Source organism: Rhinoderma darwinii, chromosome 11 (assembly GCF_050947455.1).
Source record: "Rhinoderma darwinii isolate aRhiDar2 chromosome 11, aRhiDar2.hap1, whole genome shotgun sequence".
NCBI lineage: Eukaryota > Metazoa > Chordata > Amphibia > Anura > Rhinodermatidae > Rhinoderma > Rhinoderma darwinii.
In genome coordinates this window covers 84847586-84866430 of record NC_134697.1, presented here as the reverse complement: position 1 = coordinate 84866430, position 18845 = coordinate 84847586, and the positions used below count along the sequence as shown (strand labels likewise).

Sequence of the window (18845 nt, the reverse complement as noted above, 5' to 3'; positions counted from 1 at the left end):
AGGATGGTCTGTGTAAACACCGGAAGGTGGCGGTGATCCCGCCCATAGCTCTCACGTGATTTATCCATGTGAACGCCTTCCCGGCTGTCTGCTCTTCCGCGGCGCTTCTGAACAATGGCTGCCTGTGTTCAGCGCAGGTACAGGCAGCAGAATCTCCTATATTTGCGCATGCACTGAATGCGTTCAACCGTTGTTTGCAAAAGAGCAGACAGTCGGGGCGGAGGTCCCGTGGGTAAATCGCGTGACCGCCACATCTTCAGGGCTATCGATGAGATCAAAGTCCACCATTTACACAGCCAATACGGGGGTCTTTGAAATGCAGGGTAAGCAATATACAGCAGCCTATGTCCGACGACAGCAGTTTAGGGCATTTTAGAAATTTGACAAAGTGTCCGATGCCTTTTAATCACTTTCAAACTCCATTGTCACTATGATCATACTCGATATCTCATAGCTGATTTTTCCTAATGCTCCTCTGTCACCAAGCATATACGGAAGACCCTGATGTTTACTTAAAGTGGTATTCCCAGAATTGGCATTGATCACCTATCCACAGTGTAGGTGATAAGTGTAATTTCCCCTGTAGCTTGTACAGTAAGTTCCTAATCTAAAGAAGACCAATCACGGCGATCAACATGATCATGTTCGCTTCGTGATAGGTCGTCTTATGGGGATTGGGAGCTCCGACCACTATTAAGATATATTAAACCATTTAGCACAGAATTATGGACTGATTAATGACTCGGTGTTAATAGGTAGACGTCCAGTTTGAGGGGATGGCCAAAGCTGTATAGACTATTTAAGTAATTCCGTGAATGTTACTGTATTTTGGGAATATTCTCATATAAGCAGATGTGATATGAATGAGACATGGCAGAAGAGATCCAAAAGATCCGAGAAGTAAATCTGTTCCGTAATGTTAATTTTACAGGTATTCAGAAGCGGCTCTCCTATTTCTCCAGCCCCGCGTAGTACATCATCCGCCCGCCGAAGATCCAGACGCAAAAAGAAGCTTGCCACCCAGCAATCTCAGGAGCCATCCCGTGCAGGGTATGCAGCACAGTCCCAATCCGTGTCGGAGCTTCAAGGAGCCGCACTTGTAAGCAAGCGCCTGCAGGAGGCCGAGCAACTTGCCCGCAAAGCCAGGGTCACTCGGCAGAGCAACGTTGGGGAAACGCCTGAGGAACTCTCATAGATCCAGTGCTTCGCCTTCCGGCCAAGAGATGTGGACAGGACATACCCGGGGAGATTGTGTTTTTTTTTTTTTTTTTTTATAAAATAATTATTTTTAATTTAGATCTTATCTTTTCCTTTTTTTTGAATGCATAGCGTTGCCACAATGGATATTACCGCTGCTTTAAAACGGGACGGACTCAGGGAGAGCATCGCTATGCTCTGTCGTTGCCATCGAAGACCACAAATCGTATTAATGCCAATATAAGCGCGACTCTGCCTGCCGGATGATGGCCTTCAAGGCTGGATGCAGCTCCGGAGCGTCTGTGTGCCGCAATGACTCTTCTATTGGGACGACATTGTCTTTTTTTTGCCAACACCTAAGCCGTAAATGTAGCCCACCCTGCCTACGGATACACATGGAGGCCTTTTTTTTTTTTTTTACCATATATATATTTTTTTATATAATACTCTTCCATCTTAATGTCCTCCAACCTCCCCGCAGCCGCTGTGCCTAAACCTGCCAAAACATTTTCACCTCGATTTATAATCTAGATCTTTTTTCCTGTTATTTCTATTTCTCCACCTGCACCACAATGTGTGACCACTGTAATCCTTAGGCTTTATTCACACGACCGGGTGTCACTATTTTCGCGGATGATTTACACCCGTGTACGACCCGTTTCCACGACTCCCTTGTAGACTTGAGTCTATTGAGGAATCCGGGAAATCGGGCTAAAATTGGACGCCCCTTTTTTTTCACATGGTCCGTTACAAAAACGGCCGTGTAAATAGCCCCATAGACGTGCATGGATTTCAATGCAGCCATGTGACAGCCGTTAAGAAAACTGCTGTCACACGGCCGATTTATCCCTGTCTGAATAGTGCCTTATCCTGTTCATAGTCCAAGTATAGACCGTAAGTAAAGTTCTAGACCATATAAACTAGGTGCCATCTTATTAATATTCTCTGATGGGAATGGACAGGCTACAGCACCTTTATTTCCCGTCACCGAACACTTCCTATGGTTACGCAGTATTACCAGCTCTTCGGCTATGTTAGTATTGCGTTTTGCCCCTACGTTCAACTGGAACGTCTGGAAAGCTCCCAATGTATACGCTAAACGTGTCCATAGGGCTCCATTAGCCCGACGGAGGCCAAAAGTGTGTCCTTTTTACATCAGTACCCCTTTGTTTTGGAGGGTGGGATAGCATAGTAGACTCCGCTTTTTCCATCCCAAGGAATCCCACAAAAAAAACGTATATCGTGCATTGTAGTCTAGGTGACGTATGCCGTACTTTTCAATAGCCTTTTATGACGTATACGTTAAACGGATACCATTACAGCCTATGGGCAACGTTTGTGTCGAACGAATGCCTAGAAGTGACGTCCGTCGCCCATAGATTATAACGGTATCCATTTAATATATAGGGTCATGATCGTGTTTAACGTACACTATTAATCTCTATGGTGACGGATACCACTGCCAAGGCGCCGTCACAGCCTATGTGTAACATATACCTTGGGAGCTTTTCCCGCGTATACGTTAAAATGTAGGCCAAAAATTTGATGTGCACATAACCCTAATGGGAGCCATTCTGGTCATCGCTGTATACTAGAGAATGGCTGTATATGGTGGAACTTCAGTAAAAACATTCGCCTATTGCCATTTGCCGATAATTGGGTCTGTGATGACCTTCTACTTTTCTTTTTTTTATAATCGCTATTGAAATAAAGTAGGCTAATTGGTGACGGATCATTGTGGAGATGAAGCGTAAAATGTAAGGAAACCTTTAAAGGGGTTGTCCAGTCGCTAAAAATTGATGGCTTATCCTCCGGATAGGCCATCAATAGCTGAAGGGTCGGGGTCCGACTCCCGGGACTCTTATTGAATTGAGTGGAAGAAGAAGACTGCAATACCTGTGAATCGCCGCTACATCCGTGTCAACGATTCACAGTGAGCGAGAAGAAACAAAGGGGCTGCGGCCCCGTCAAAACAGCTGATCGGCGGGGGGACCCGGGAGTCAGACCCGAACCATCAGGGTAGCCCATCAATTTTTAGTGACTGGAAAACCCCTTCAATAAAGACATGGGAAGTTGTTCATTTTTGGAGGAGTTCCCTATAAAACCGTCATGTTGGCATTCTTCTGTAAGGGCTTATTCACACGACCGCTTTAATCGGCCTCGCGACACGGCTGCACTAAAATCAATGCACGTCTATGGGGTTATTCACCCGGCCGTTTTTTTTAACTCAACGGCCCTTGAAAATATAGGATGTGTCCGATCTTTGCCCGTTTTCCCGGATCCCTCGATAGACCCAAGTCTATGAGGGACCCGTGAAAACGGGTTCCGCACAGGTACAAATTGGCCCGTGTTTTTTCATGGCCAATTTGACACCCGTTCGTGTGAATACGGCCTTACGAGCATGATCGTCTATGTTTACACACCGCAAGGAGCCGCTCCTCTACCTCAATCTGCATGAAAGACTGTATTATTTATAACTGGCTGTGCATTTATTTTTCTTTCTTAATAAACTTTTAATAACATTATAACATATCCTTCATGCCTTCCGCAAGATCAGGTGTCAAAGGTGACCTGACAAAAATCTAAAAATATATTTATAATTTTTGGCCTACATTTAACGTATACGCGGAAAAAGCTCCCAATGTATAAGTTACACGTAGGCGATGAGGTTCTGAAAAACGAAATGAACATTTTCTGTGATGGGTCCTTATCCGAATAAAAAAAACTTATATTAAAAATTTTTAGGAGCATTGAAGGAAATTTCATGTTTTGTACCCTCTCATACTGGGCTCGCAATTATGTCCACACTGAGCCCGATTCTACGTTGTTTAACCCCTTCCCTCCGCAGGCATTTTTGGGATTTTTAATTTTTGTTCCCACCTTCCAAAAGCCATAACTTTTTTTATTTTTCCGTGGATAAAGCCATATAAGAGATTGATTTTTTTTGTTGTTTTTCATGGCGCCATTTATTGGACCATATAATGTACTAGGAGACTGGGAAAAAATTTCTTCGTGGAGTGGAATGGGAAAAAACAGCAATTCCTCAATTTTTTTCTTGCGGGGGGGGGTCGTCTCGTTATTACAGCATTCACACTGCGGTATAAATGACTTTATACATTATTGTTAAAAATAAAATCGTCAAATTCTGAGAGCCATAACTTTTTATTTTTCCGTCGATTTGAGCGGTGTGAGGGCTTTTTTCTTGCGCGACGTGCTGTAGTTTTCTATTGGTACCATTTTGGGGTACACGACTTTATCTCTTTTATATTCTGGCGTATTTTTATTTACAGCGTTCACCGTGCAGGTTAAATAATGTTATATTGTGATTGTTCTGACTTTTATGGACACGGCGATACCAGTTACCTTTTAATTTTTTATTTTTTACAGCATTCACCGTCCGGGATAAATAATTGTATATAGTAATAATTTTTTAAGTTTTACAGACGCGGAGATACCAATTATGTTTATTTTTTTTACATTGGTTTTGGGGGTAAATAGGAAAAGGATATTTTTTTTTAACTTTTTAATATTTTTATTTTATATATGAAAAAGACGTTTAATTTTTTCCTTGTCCCCCTAGAGAACATGAACCAGCGATCATTGGATCGCTTACACGATATACTGTAATACATTCGTATTTCAGTATATCGTTATTCTGACAGGCCACCAGCAGAGCGTAATAGGTGTACAAAGATTGCAGACCTGAGGGCCTTCCTCAGGACCCCAGGCTGCCATGACTACATTCGGCACCCTGTGAACGAGTCACAGTGGGGGCTGATGGCATGTCTGAGGGGGCCGCCCCCCCTGTTTCTAACCGTTTAGATCCGGAGCTCACTATTGACCACGGCATCTAAGGGGTTAAACTAGCAGGATCCTACTCGTTATACTGAAGTTTCGGCTGTAAGATACAGCCAACACACTCGTTCAATGGTTCGGGCTCAGCCCGTGAGCCCGCTCCATAGTCCCCCCACTCAACCTACATATACGGCGGATGTCGGGAAGGGGTTTAAAGTATTGCGGCATTGTCAGAGAGAACTAAACCTGAGTATGCTGCGATGCCCCTGGTGATTCACTGCAGCACACAATAAATGGTGAAGAAACGTGCAGGGCTTTAGTAGGGTCAGACAGAGAGATCAATGGTCAGTTAGACAGCCGCCTTATTGCCGTACATCCAACTGGTGGCTCTTCTAGGGGCTAGATAGTCGGCTCAAGGAATAACTAGACCGCCCTATTGATACACTGTGGCCTTCCGACTATTGATCAGCCGTTTTCAATCTGTGGAGAGGACAATGTAAAGGTACTTATCCACCGGCTGTGACAACGAGCACCAATCAATGAAACACCTCGTTGATCGGCGCTCGTTTGCTCCTTTCACACGTAACTATAATCAGTAATGTTTGGGGACGAGCGGTCGTTACTAAAATCCTTTATCCCCCATGCGTTACCATCATGTCGGCAGCACGTCTCCCTGTTTACACAACAAAAGGCCTTTAACAGTGTTATAAATATCCACAACATATTAGTATTTTTCAAATCTTAATAAAACTGATGGATTTGCAACCAGATTGAGTGGAAACCTAGGCATCCAACAAGGTACCGACATTGGTCCCTGTTTACAATCATTGTCAGTTACCGACATTATATAACGTACATACTGCATAGAGCGATATGTATTTTATTCTATATTGTTCCAGCTTTATACATTTATATTAACCCCTTCCCGACATCCGCCGTATATATACGGCGCTGCCGGGAAGGTGCTTCCCGCAAAGCGCAGTACAGTTACGTCGCAGTGATGGTGCGGGCTCAGAAGCAGAGCCGGCACCATCACCGCGGGGTGACAGCTGTATTATACAGCTGCCACCCTCCTGTAACTGCCAGGACCGGAGCTATTCTCCGAACCGGCTGATTAACCCCTCAGGTGCTGCTCTCAATAGAGCGCAGCATCTGATAGGTTTTAACCTGACCGGCAACCTAGCAAAGCAATCGCTGAGTTGCTATGGCAATCGGACGGCAAAAAAAGGCGTCCGAGTCTGCCTTGTACGGGAGCCGATGAGGACCCGCCTGCGGCGTGTCCTCAAAGGCTTGCTGTCAGTGAATAACTGACAGCGCTAATACACTGCACTACGTATGTAGTGCAGTGTATTAGAGTAGCGATCGGGGCATCAGGCCCTCGTGTCCCCTAGTGGGACAAGTAAAAAAAGTAAATAAAAATGTCGTAAAACAAAAAAAAAAAACACGTTTCAAGTAAAAAAAAAAAAAAGCCATAGTAAGTCTTTTATTATGGGAAAAACCGTTAAAAATTAAACTAATACATAATTGGTATCGCCACGTTCGTAACGACCCAAACTACAAAACTATTATGTAATTTATCTCGCACGGTAAGCGCCGTAAAAAAAAACCATGAAAAACAACGCCAGAATCTTTGTTTTTAGGTCACATCTCCTTCCAAAAAATGCTATAAAAAATTATCGAAAAGTCGCATTTACTCCAAAATAATACCAATAAAAACGACAATCGGTCCCGCAAAAAATAATCTCTGACACAACTTTGTCCACGCAAAAATAAAAAAGTTATGGGTCTTAGAATATGTCGACACTGAAAACAAATGATTTTATAAAAAAAGGGGATTTTATTGAGCAAAAGCTGCAATACATAAAAAAAAACTATATAAATTTGGTATCGCCGTAATTGTATCGACCCGCAGAATAAAGCTAACATGTAATTTAGGGCGCACTGTAGATGCCGAAAAAAAAACCAATAAAAACTATTCCAGAATTGCTTGTTTTTGGTAATTTCCTTTACCAAAAAATGAAATAAAAAGTGATCAAAAAGTCGTATGTGTTCTAAAATGGTACCAATAAAATCTACAGCCCGTCTCGCAAAAAACAAGCCCGCACACTGCTCAATCAACTGAAAAACAAAAAAGTTATGGCACTAGTAATGCGGTGATGAAAAATCATCTGAATGCGCAGGCCGGAGGGGAACATTCCTTCAGTTTCAGGGCCCTAGAATTTAGGAACCAAGAAAGTCCCCAAAAGGTGCAGAGCGTTACAAAAGGGGGATAAGAAAGAAAACCGTTTATCAGTCTGACATCGGCCTGTGCATAACGGATTGCTTCACAGCGTAACACACATCTATGGAGAATTGTATTATTTACCCCATTATTATACCCTCTTATTATGCCCTGATGTACTCCTCACATATTACATATACCCTGATGTACTCCTCACAGATTACATATACCCTGATGTACTCCTCACAGCTTACATATACCCTGATGTACTCCTCACATATTACATATACCCTGATGTTCTCCTCACATATTACATATACCCTGATGTACTCCTCACAGATTACATATACCCTGATGTACTCCGCCCAGCTTACATATACCCTGATGTACTCCTCACATATTACATATACCCTGATGTACTCCTCACATATTACATATAACCTGATGTACTCCTCACAGATTACATATACCCTGATGTACTCCTCACATATTACATATACCCTGATGTACTCCTCACATATTACATATACCCTGATGTACTCCGCACTGATTACATATACCCTGATGTACTCCTCACAGCTTACATATACCCTGATGTACTCCTCACATATTACATATACCCTGATGTACTCCGCACATTACATATACCCTGATGTACTCCGCCCAGCTTACATATACCCTGATGTACTCCTCACAGCTTACATATACCCTGATGTACTCCTCACAGCTTACATATACCCTGATGTACTCCTCACATATTACATATACCCTGATGTACTCCTCACAGCTTACATATACCCTGATGTACTCCTCACATATTACATATACCCTGATGTACTCCTCACATATTACATATACCCTGATGTACTCCGCACATATTACATATACCCTGATGTACTCCACCCAGTTTACATATACCCTGATGTACTACTCACAGCTTACATATACCCTGATGTACTCCTCACAGATTACATATATCCTGATGTACTCCTCACAGATTACATATACCCTGATGTACTCCTCACAGCTTACATATACCCTGATGTACTCCTCACATATTACATATACCCTGATGTACTCCTCACATATTACATATACCCTGATGTACTCCTCACATATTGCATATACCCTGATGTACTCCTCACAGCTTACATATACCCCTGATATACTCCGCACAGATTACATATACCCTGATGTACTCCTCACATATTACATATACCCTGATGTACTCCTCAAATATTACATATATCCTGATGTACTCCTCACATATTACATATACCCTGATGTACTCCTCACATATTACATATATCCTGATGTACTCCTCACATATTACATATACCCTGATGTACTCCTCACAGATTACATATACCCTGATGTACTCCTCACAGATTACATATACCCTGATGTACTCCGCCCAGCTTACATATACCCTGCTGAACTCCGCCCAGCTTACATATACCCTGATGTACTCCTCACATATTACATATACCCTGATGTACTCCTCACATATTACATATACCCTGATGTACTCCGCACTGATTACATATACCCTGATGTACTCCGCACTGATTACATATACCCTGATGTACTCCTCACAGCTTACATATACCCTGATGTACTCCTCACATATTACATATACCCTGATGTACTCCGCACATTACATATACCCTGATGTACTCCTCACAGCTTACATATACCCTGATGTACTCCTCACATATTACATATACCCTGATGTACTCCTCACAGCTTACATATACCCTGATGTACTCCTCACATATTACATATATCCTGATGTACTCCTCACATATTACATATACCCTGATGTACTCCTCACATATTACATATACCCTGATGTACTCCTCACATATTACATATACCCTGATGTACTCCGCACAGTTTACATATACCCTGATGTACCTCGCACAGCTTACATATACCCGGATGTACTCCGCACACCTTACATATACCCTGATGTACTCCTCACATATTACATATACCCTGATGTACTCCTCACATATTACATATACTCTGATGTACTCCGCACTGATTACATATACCCTGATGTACTCCGCACTGATTACATATACCCTGATGTACTCCTCACAGCTTACATATACCCTGATGTACTCCCCACAGCTTACATATAACCTGATGTACTCCTCACAGATTACATATACCCTGATGTACTCCTCACAGATTACATATACCCTGATGTACTCCTCACAGATTACATATACCCTGATGTACTCCTCACATATTACATATACCCTGATGTACTCCGCACTGATTACATATACCCTGATGTACTCCTCACAGCTTACATATACCCTGATGTACTCCGCACATTACATATACCCTGATGTACTCCTCACAGCTTACATATACCCTGATGTACTCCTCACATATTACATATACCCTGATGTACTCCTCACAGCTTACATATACCCTGATGTACTCCTCACATATTACATATATCCTGATGTACTCCTCACATATTACATATACCCTGATGTACTCCTCACATATTACATATACCCTGATGTACTCAGCACAGATTACATATACCCTGATATACTCCTCACATATTACATATACCCTGATGTACTCCTCACATATTACATATACCCTGATGTACTCCTCACATATTACATATACCCTGATGTACTCCGCACAGTTTACATATACCCTGATGTACCTCGCACACCTTACATATACCCGGATGTACTCCGCACACCTTACATATACCCTGATGTACTCCTCACATATTACATATACCCTGATGTACTCCTCACATATTACATATACTCTGATGTACTCCGCACTGATTACATATACCCTGATGTACTCCGCACTGATTACATATACCCTGATGTACTCCTCACAGCTTACATATACCCTGATGTACTCCCCACAGCTTACATATACCCTGATGTACTCCCCACAGCTTACATATACCCTGATGTACTCCTCACATATTACATATACCCTGATGTACTCCTCACATATTACATATACCCTGATGTACTCCTCACATATTACATATACCCTGATGTACTCCTCACATATTACATATACCCTGATGTACTCCTCACATATTACATTTACCCTGATGTACTCCTCACAGCTTACATATACCCTGATGTACTCCTCACATATTACATATACCCTGATGTACTCCGCACAGCTTACATATACCCTGATGTACTCCGCACATATTACATATACCCTGATGTACTCCGCACATATTACATATACCCTGATGTACTCCTCCCATATTACATATACCCTGATGTACTCCTCACAGATTACATATACCCTGATGTACTCCTCACGTATTACATATATCCTGATGTACTCCGCACAGATTACTTATACCCTGATGTACTCCTCACATATTGCATATACCCTAATGTACTCCTCACATATTACATATACCCTGATGTACTCCTCACATATTACATATACCCTGATGTACTCCTCACATATTACATATACCCTGATGTACTCCTCACATATTACATATACCCTGATGTACTCCGCACAGTTTACATATACCCTGATGTACCTCGCACAGCTTACATATACCCGGATGTACTCCGCACACCTTACATATACCCTGATGTACTCCTCACATATTACATATACCCTGATGTACTCCTCACATATTACATATACTCTGATGTACTCCGCACTGATTACATATACCCTGATGTACTCCGCACTGATTACATATACCCTGATGTACTCCTCACAGCTTACATATACCCTGATGTACTCCCCACAGCTTACATATAACCTGATGTACTCCTCACAGATTACATATACCCTGATGTACTCCTCACAGATTACATATACCCTGATGTACTCCTCACAGATTACATATACCCTGATGTACTCCTCACATATTACATATACCCTGATGTACTCCGCACTGATTACATATACCCTGATGTACTCCTCACAGCTTACATATACCCTGATGTACTCCGCACATTACATATACCCTGATGTACTCCTCACAGCTTACATATACCCTGATGTACTCCTCACATATTACATATACCCTGATGTACTCCTCACAGCTTACATATACCCTGATGTACTCCTCACATATTACATATATCCTGATGTACTCCTCACATATTACATATACCCTGATGTACTCCTCACATATTACATATACCCTGATGTACTCAGCACAGATTACATATACCCTGATATACTCCTCACATATTACATATACCCTGATGTACTCCTCACATATTACATATACCCTGATGTACTCCTCACATATTACATATACCCTGATGTACTCCGCACAGTTTACATATACCCTGATGTACCTCGCACACCTTACATATACCCGGATGTACTCCGCACACCTTACATATACCCTGATGTACTCCTCACATATTACATATACCCTGATGTACTCCTCACATATTACATATACTCTGATGTACTCCGCACTGATTACATATACCCTGATGTACTCCGCACTGATTACATATACCCTGATGTACTCCTCACAGCTTACATATACCCTGATGTACTCCCCACAGCTTACATATACCCTGATGTACTCCCCACAGCTTACATATACCCTGATGTACTCCTCACATATTACATATACCCTGATGTACTCCTCACATATTACATATACCCTGATGTACTCCTCACATATTACATATACCCTGATGTACTCCTCACATATTACATATACCCTGATGTACTCCTCACATATTACATTTACCCTGATGTACTCCTCACAGCTTACATATACCCTGATGTACTCCTCACATATTACATATACCCTGATGTACTCCGCACAGCTTACATATACCCTGATGTACTCCGCACATATTACATATACCCTGATGTACTCCGCACATATTACATATACCCTGATGTACTCCTCCCATATTACATATACCCTGATGTACTCCTCACAGATTACATATACCCTGATGTACTCCTCACGTATTACATATATCCTGATGTACTCCGCACAGATTACTTATACCCTGATGTACTCCTCACATATTGCATATACCCTGATGTACTCCTCACAGCTTACATATACCCCTGATATACTCCGCACAGATTACATATACCCTGATGTACTCCTCACATATTACATATACCCTGATGTACTCCTCACATATTACATATACCCTGATGTACTCCGCACAGTTTACATATACCCTGATGTACCTCGCACAGCTTACATATACCCGGATGTACTCCGCACACCTTACATATACCCTGATGTACTCCTCACATATTACATATACCCTGATGTACTCCTCACATATTACATATACTCTGATGTACTCCGCACTGATTACATATACCCTGATGTACTCCGCACTGATTACATATACCCTGATGTACTCCTCACAGCTTACATATACCCTGATGTACTCCCCACAGCTTACATATAACCTGATGTACTCCTCACAGATTACATATACCCTGATGTACTCCTCACAGATTACATATACCCTGATGTACTCCTCACAGATTACATATACCCTGATGTACTCCTCACATATTACATATACCCTGATGTACTCCGCACTGATTACATATACCCTGATGTACTCCTCACAGCTTACATATACCCTGATGTACTCCGCACATTACATATACCCTGATGTACTCCTCACAGCTTACATATACCCTGATGTACTCCTCACATATTACATATACCCTGATGTACTCCTCACAGCTTACATATACCCTGATGTACTCCTCACATATTACATATATCCTGATGTACTCCTCACATATTACATATACCCTGATGTACTCCTCACATATTACATATACCCTGATGTACTCAGCACAGATTACATATACCCTGATATACTCCTCACATATTACATATACCCTGATGTACTCCTCACATATTACATATACCCTGATGTACTCCTCACATATTACATATACCCTGATGTACTCCGCACAGTTTACATATACCCTGATGTACCTCGCACACCTTACATATACCCGGATGTACTCCGCACACCTTACATATACCCTGATGTACTCCTCACATATTACATATACCCTGATGTACTCCTCACATATTACATATACTCTGATGTACTCCGCACTGATTACATATACCCTGATGTACTCCGCACTGATTACATATACCCTGATGTACTCCTCACAGCTTACATATACCCTGATGTACTCCCCACAGCTTACATATACCCTGATGTACTCCCCACAGCTTACATATACCCTGATGTACTCCTCACATATTACATATACCCTGATGTACTCCTCACATATTACATATACCCTGATGTACTCCTCACATATTACATATACCCTGATGTACTCCTCACATATTACATATACCCTGATGTACTCCTCACATATTACATTTACCCTGATGTACTCCTCACAGCTTACATATACCCTGATGTACTCCTCACATATTACATATACCCTGATGTACTCCGCACAGCTTACATATACCCTGATGTACTCCGCACATATTACATATACCCTGATGTACTCCGCACATATTACATATACCCTGATGTACTCCTCCCATATTACATATACCCTGATGTACTCCTCACAGATTACATATACCCTGATGTACTCCTCACGTATTACATATATCCTGATGTACTCCGCACAGATTACTTATACCCTGATGTACTCCTCACATATTGCATATACCCTGATGTACTCCTCACAGCTTACATATACCCCTGATATACTCCGCACAGATTACATATACCCTGATGTACTCCTCACATATTACATATACCCTGATGTACTCCTCACATATTACATATACCCTGATGTACTCCTCACAGCTTACATATACCCCTGATATACTCCGCACAGATTACATATACCCTGATGTACTCCTCACATATTACATATACCCTGATGTACTCCTCACATATTACATATATCCTGATGTACTCCTCACATATTACATATACCCTGATGTACTCCTCACATATTACATATATCCTGATGTACTCCTCACATATTACATATATCCTGATGTACTCCTCACATATTACATATACCCTGATGTACTCCTCACAGATTACATATACCCTGATGTACTCCTCACAGATTACATATACCCTGATGTACTCCGCCCAGCTTACATATACCCTGCTGAACTCCGCCCAGCTTACATATACCCTGATGTACTCCTCACATATTACATATACCCTGATGTACTCCTCACATATTACATATACCCTGATGTACTCCTCACATATTACATATACCCTGATGTACTCCTCACATATTACATATACCCTGATGTACTCCGCACATATTACATATACCCTGATGTACTCCTCACATATTACATATACCCTGATGTACTCCTCACATATTGCATATACCCTGATGTACTCCTCACATATTACATATACCCTGATGTACTCCTCACATATTACATATACCCTGATGTACTCCTCACATATTACATATACCCTGATGTACTCCGCACATATTACATATACCCTGATGTACTCCTCACATATTACATATACCCTGATGTACTCCTCACATATTGCATATACCCTGATGTACTCCTCACATCTTACATATACCCTGATGTACTCCACACATATTACATATACCCTGATGTACTCCACACATATTACATATACCCTGATGTACTCCTCACATATTACATATAACCTGATGTACTCCTCACATTACATATACCCTGATGTACTCCTCACATATTACATATACCCTGATGTACTCCTCACAGCTTACATATACCCTGATGTACTCCTCACAGCTTACATATACCCTGATGTACTCCGCACAGATTACATATATCCTGATGTACTCCGCACAGATTACATATACCCTGATGTACTCCTCACATATTACATATACCCTGATGTACTCCTCACATATTACATATACCCTGATGTACTCCTCACAGATTACATATACCCTGATGTACTCCTCACATATTACATATACCCTGATGTACTCCTCACATATTACATATACCCTGATGTACTCCGCACTGATTACATATACCCTGATGTACTCCTCACAGCTTACATATACCCTGATGTACTCCTCACATATTACATATACCCTGATGTACTCCGCACATTACATATACCCTGATGTACTCCTCACAGCTTACATATACCCTGATGTACTCCTCACATATTACATATACCCTGATGTACTCCTCACAGCTTACATATACCCTGATGTACTCCTCACATATTACATATACCCTGATGTACTCCTCACAGCTTACATATACCCTGATGTACTCCTCACATATTACATATATCCTGATGTACTCCTCACATATTACATATACCCTGATGTACTCCTCACATATTACATATACCCTGATGTACTCAGCACAGATTACATATACCCTGATATACTCCTCACAGATTACATATACCCTGATGTACTCCTCACATATTACATATACCCTGATGTACTCCTCACATATTACATATACCCTGATGTACTCCTCACATATTACATATACCCTGATGTACTCCGCACAGTTTACATATACCCTGATGTACCTCGCACAGCTTACATATACCCGGATGTACTCCGCACACCTTACATATACCCTGATGTACTCCTCACACATTACATATACCCTGATGTACTCCTCACATATTACATATACTCTGATGTACTCCTCACATATTACATATATCCTGATGTACTCCGCACTGATTACATATACCCTGATGTACTCCGCACTGATTACATATACCCTGATGTACTCCGCACATATTACATATACCCTGATGTACTCCTCACAGCTTACATATACCCTGATGTACTCCTCACATATTACATATACCCTGATGTACTCCGCACAGATTACATATATCCTGATGTACTCCGCACAGATTACATATATCCTGATGTACTCCGCACAGATTACATATACCCTGATGTACTCCTCACATATTACATATACCCTGATGTACTCCGCACATATTACATATACCCTGATGTACTCCTCACATATTACATATACCCTGATGTACTCCTCACAGCTTACATATACCCTGATGTACTCCTCACAGCTTACATATACCCTGATGTACTCCTCACATATTACATATACCCTGATGTACTCCTCACATATTACATATACCCTGATGTACTCCGCACATATTACATATACCCTGATGTACTCCTCACATATTACATATAACCTGATGTACTCCGCCCAGCTTACATATACCCTGATGTACTCCTCACATATTACATATACCCTGATGTACTCCTCACATATTACATATACCCTGATGTACTCCGCACTGATTACATATACCCTGATGTACTCCGCACATATTACATATACCCTGATGTACTCCTCACGTATTACATATACCCTGATGTACTCCGCACAGCTTACATATACCCTGATGTACTCCGCCCGTATTACATATACCCTGATGTACTCCTCCCGTATTACATATACCCTGATGTACTCCTCCCGTATTACATATACCCTGATGTACTCCTCACGTATTACATATATCCTGATGTACTCAGCACAGATTACTTATACTCTGATATACTCCGCACAGATTACATATACCCTGATGTACTCATCACAGCTTACATATACCCTGATGTACTCCTCACATATTACATATACTCTGATGTACTCCGCACTGATTACATATACTCTGATGTACTCCGCACTGATTACATATACCCTGATGTACTCCGCACTGATTACATATACCCTGATGTACTCCGCACTGATTACATATACCCTGATGTACTCCGCACATATTACATATACCCTGATGTACTCCTCACATATTACATATACCCTGATGTACTCCTCACAGCTTACATATACCCTGATGTACTCCTCACATATTACATATACCCTGATGTACTCCGCACAGCTTACATATACCCTGATGTACTCCGCACATATTACATATACCCTGATGTACTCCTCCCATATTACATATACCCTGATGTACTCCTCCCGTATTACATATACCCTGATGTACTCCTCACGTATTACATATATCCTGATGTACTCCGCACAGATTACTTATACTCTGATATACTCCGCACAGATTACATATACTCTGATATACTCCGTACAGATTACATATACCCTGATGTACTCCTCACATAGTACATATATCCTGATGTACTCCGCACAGATTACATATGCCCTGATGTACTCCTCACATATTACATATACCCTGATGTACTCCTCACATATTACATATACCCTGATGTACTCCGCACAGATTACATATACCCTGATGTACTCCGCACATATTACATATACCCTGATGTACTCCTCACATATTACATATACCCTGATGTACTCCTCACAGCTTACATATACCCTGATGTACTCCTCACATATTACATATACCCTGATGTACTCCGCACAGCTTACATATACCCTGATGTACTCCTCCCATATTACATATACCCTGATGTACTCCTCCCATATTACATATACCCTGATGTACTCCTCACGTATTACATATATCCTGATGTACTCCGCACAGATTACTTATACTCTGATATACTCCGCACAGATTACATATACTCTGATATACTCCGCACAGATTACATATACTCTGATATACTCCGTACAGATTACATATACCCTGATGTACTCAGCACAGATGACATATACCCTGATGTACTCCTCACATAGTACATATATCCTGATGTACTCCGCACAGATTACATATGCCCTGATGTACTCCTCACATATTACATATACCCTGATGTACTCCTCACATATTACATATACCCTGATGTACTCCGCACAGATTACATATACCCCCACATTATAAACTGAAATACCAGCAAAACCCCAAACAGAACTACTACCAAGCAAAATCCATGCTCAAAATGGCGGTCTTTCCCTTCTTAGCACTACAGTGTGCCCAAACAGCAATTTATGGCCACAAGTAAGGCATTACCATACCCGGGAGAACCCACAACAATTTATGGGGTAAGATTTTCTAGGGGCACAACATCTTGTGCGGTGAATGGGCAGATCAGTGGAAAAATTGCAATTCTCACTTTGCACCATCCACTGCATATTCATTTCTGAAAAACACCTGTGGAGTCTAAATTCTCACTACACCCCTTGATAAATTCCTTTAGGGGTGTAGTTTCTAAAATGGGGTCACTTTTGTTTGGTACATCAGTGGTTTTGCAAATGCAACATGGAGTCCACAAACCATTCCAGCAAAATCTACGCTCCAAAAGATAAATACCGCTCCTTTTCTTCTGAATGCTCCCATATACGTAAACAGCCGATTATAACCACATATGGGGTGTTACCGTACTCGGGAGAAATTTCTTTACAAATGTTGGGGTGCTTTTTCTTCTCTATTCCTTGTAAAAATGAAAAATGTTGATCTAAAACGACATCTTGTTGGGGAAAAAAAATATTTTTCATTTTCATGGCTTAATTCTAATTAATTCAGCAAAAAACCTTTGCGATCAAAATTTTCATTATACCCCTAGATGATTCCAGAGGGGGTGCAGTTTCCCAAATGGAGTCACTTTTGGGGTTTTTCCACTGTACTAGTACTACAGGGGCTCAGCAAATGTGACATGGCGC

The 18845-nt window shown here is 41.3% G+C and overlaps 1 protein-coding gene across 1 annotated transcript in view; it reads left to right on the top strand.

The window, feature by feature from the left end:
- SSH3 (slingshot protein phosphatase 3) overlaps positions 1 to 3421 on the top strand; it is a 64826-nt gene extending 61405 nt beyond the window's left edge. The window contains exon 14 of the mRNA XM_075841921.1: positions 932 to 3421. Within this exon, the coding sequence (XP_075698036.1) occupies positions 932 to 1195 (264 nt within the window). The 3' untranslated portion in view covers positions 1196 to 3421. The remainder of the gene's footprint in view (positions 1 to 931) is intronic.
- The last annotated feature ends 15424 nt before the right edge of the window (positions 3422 to 18845 follow it).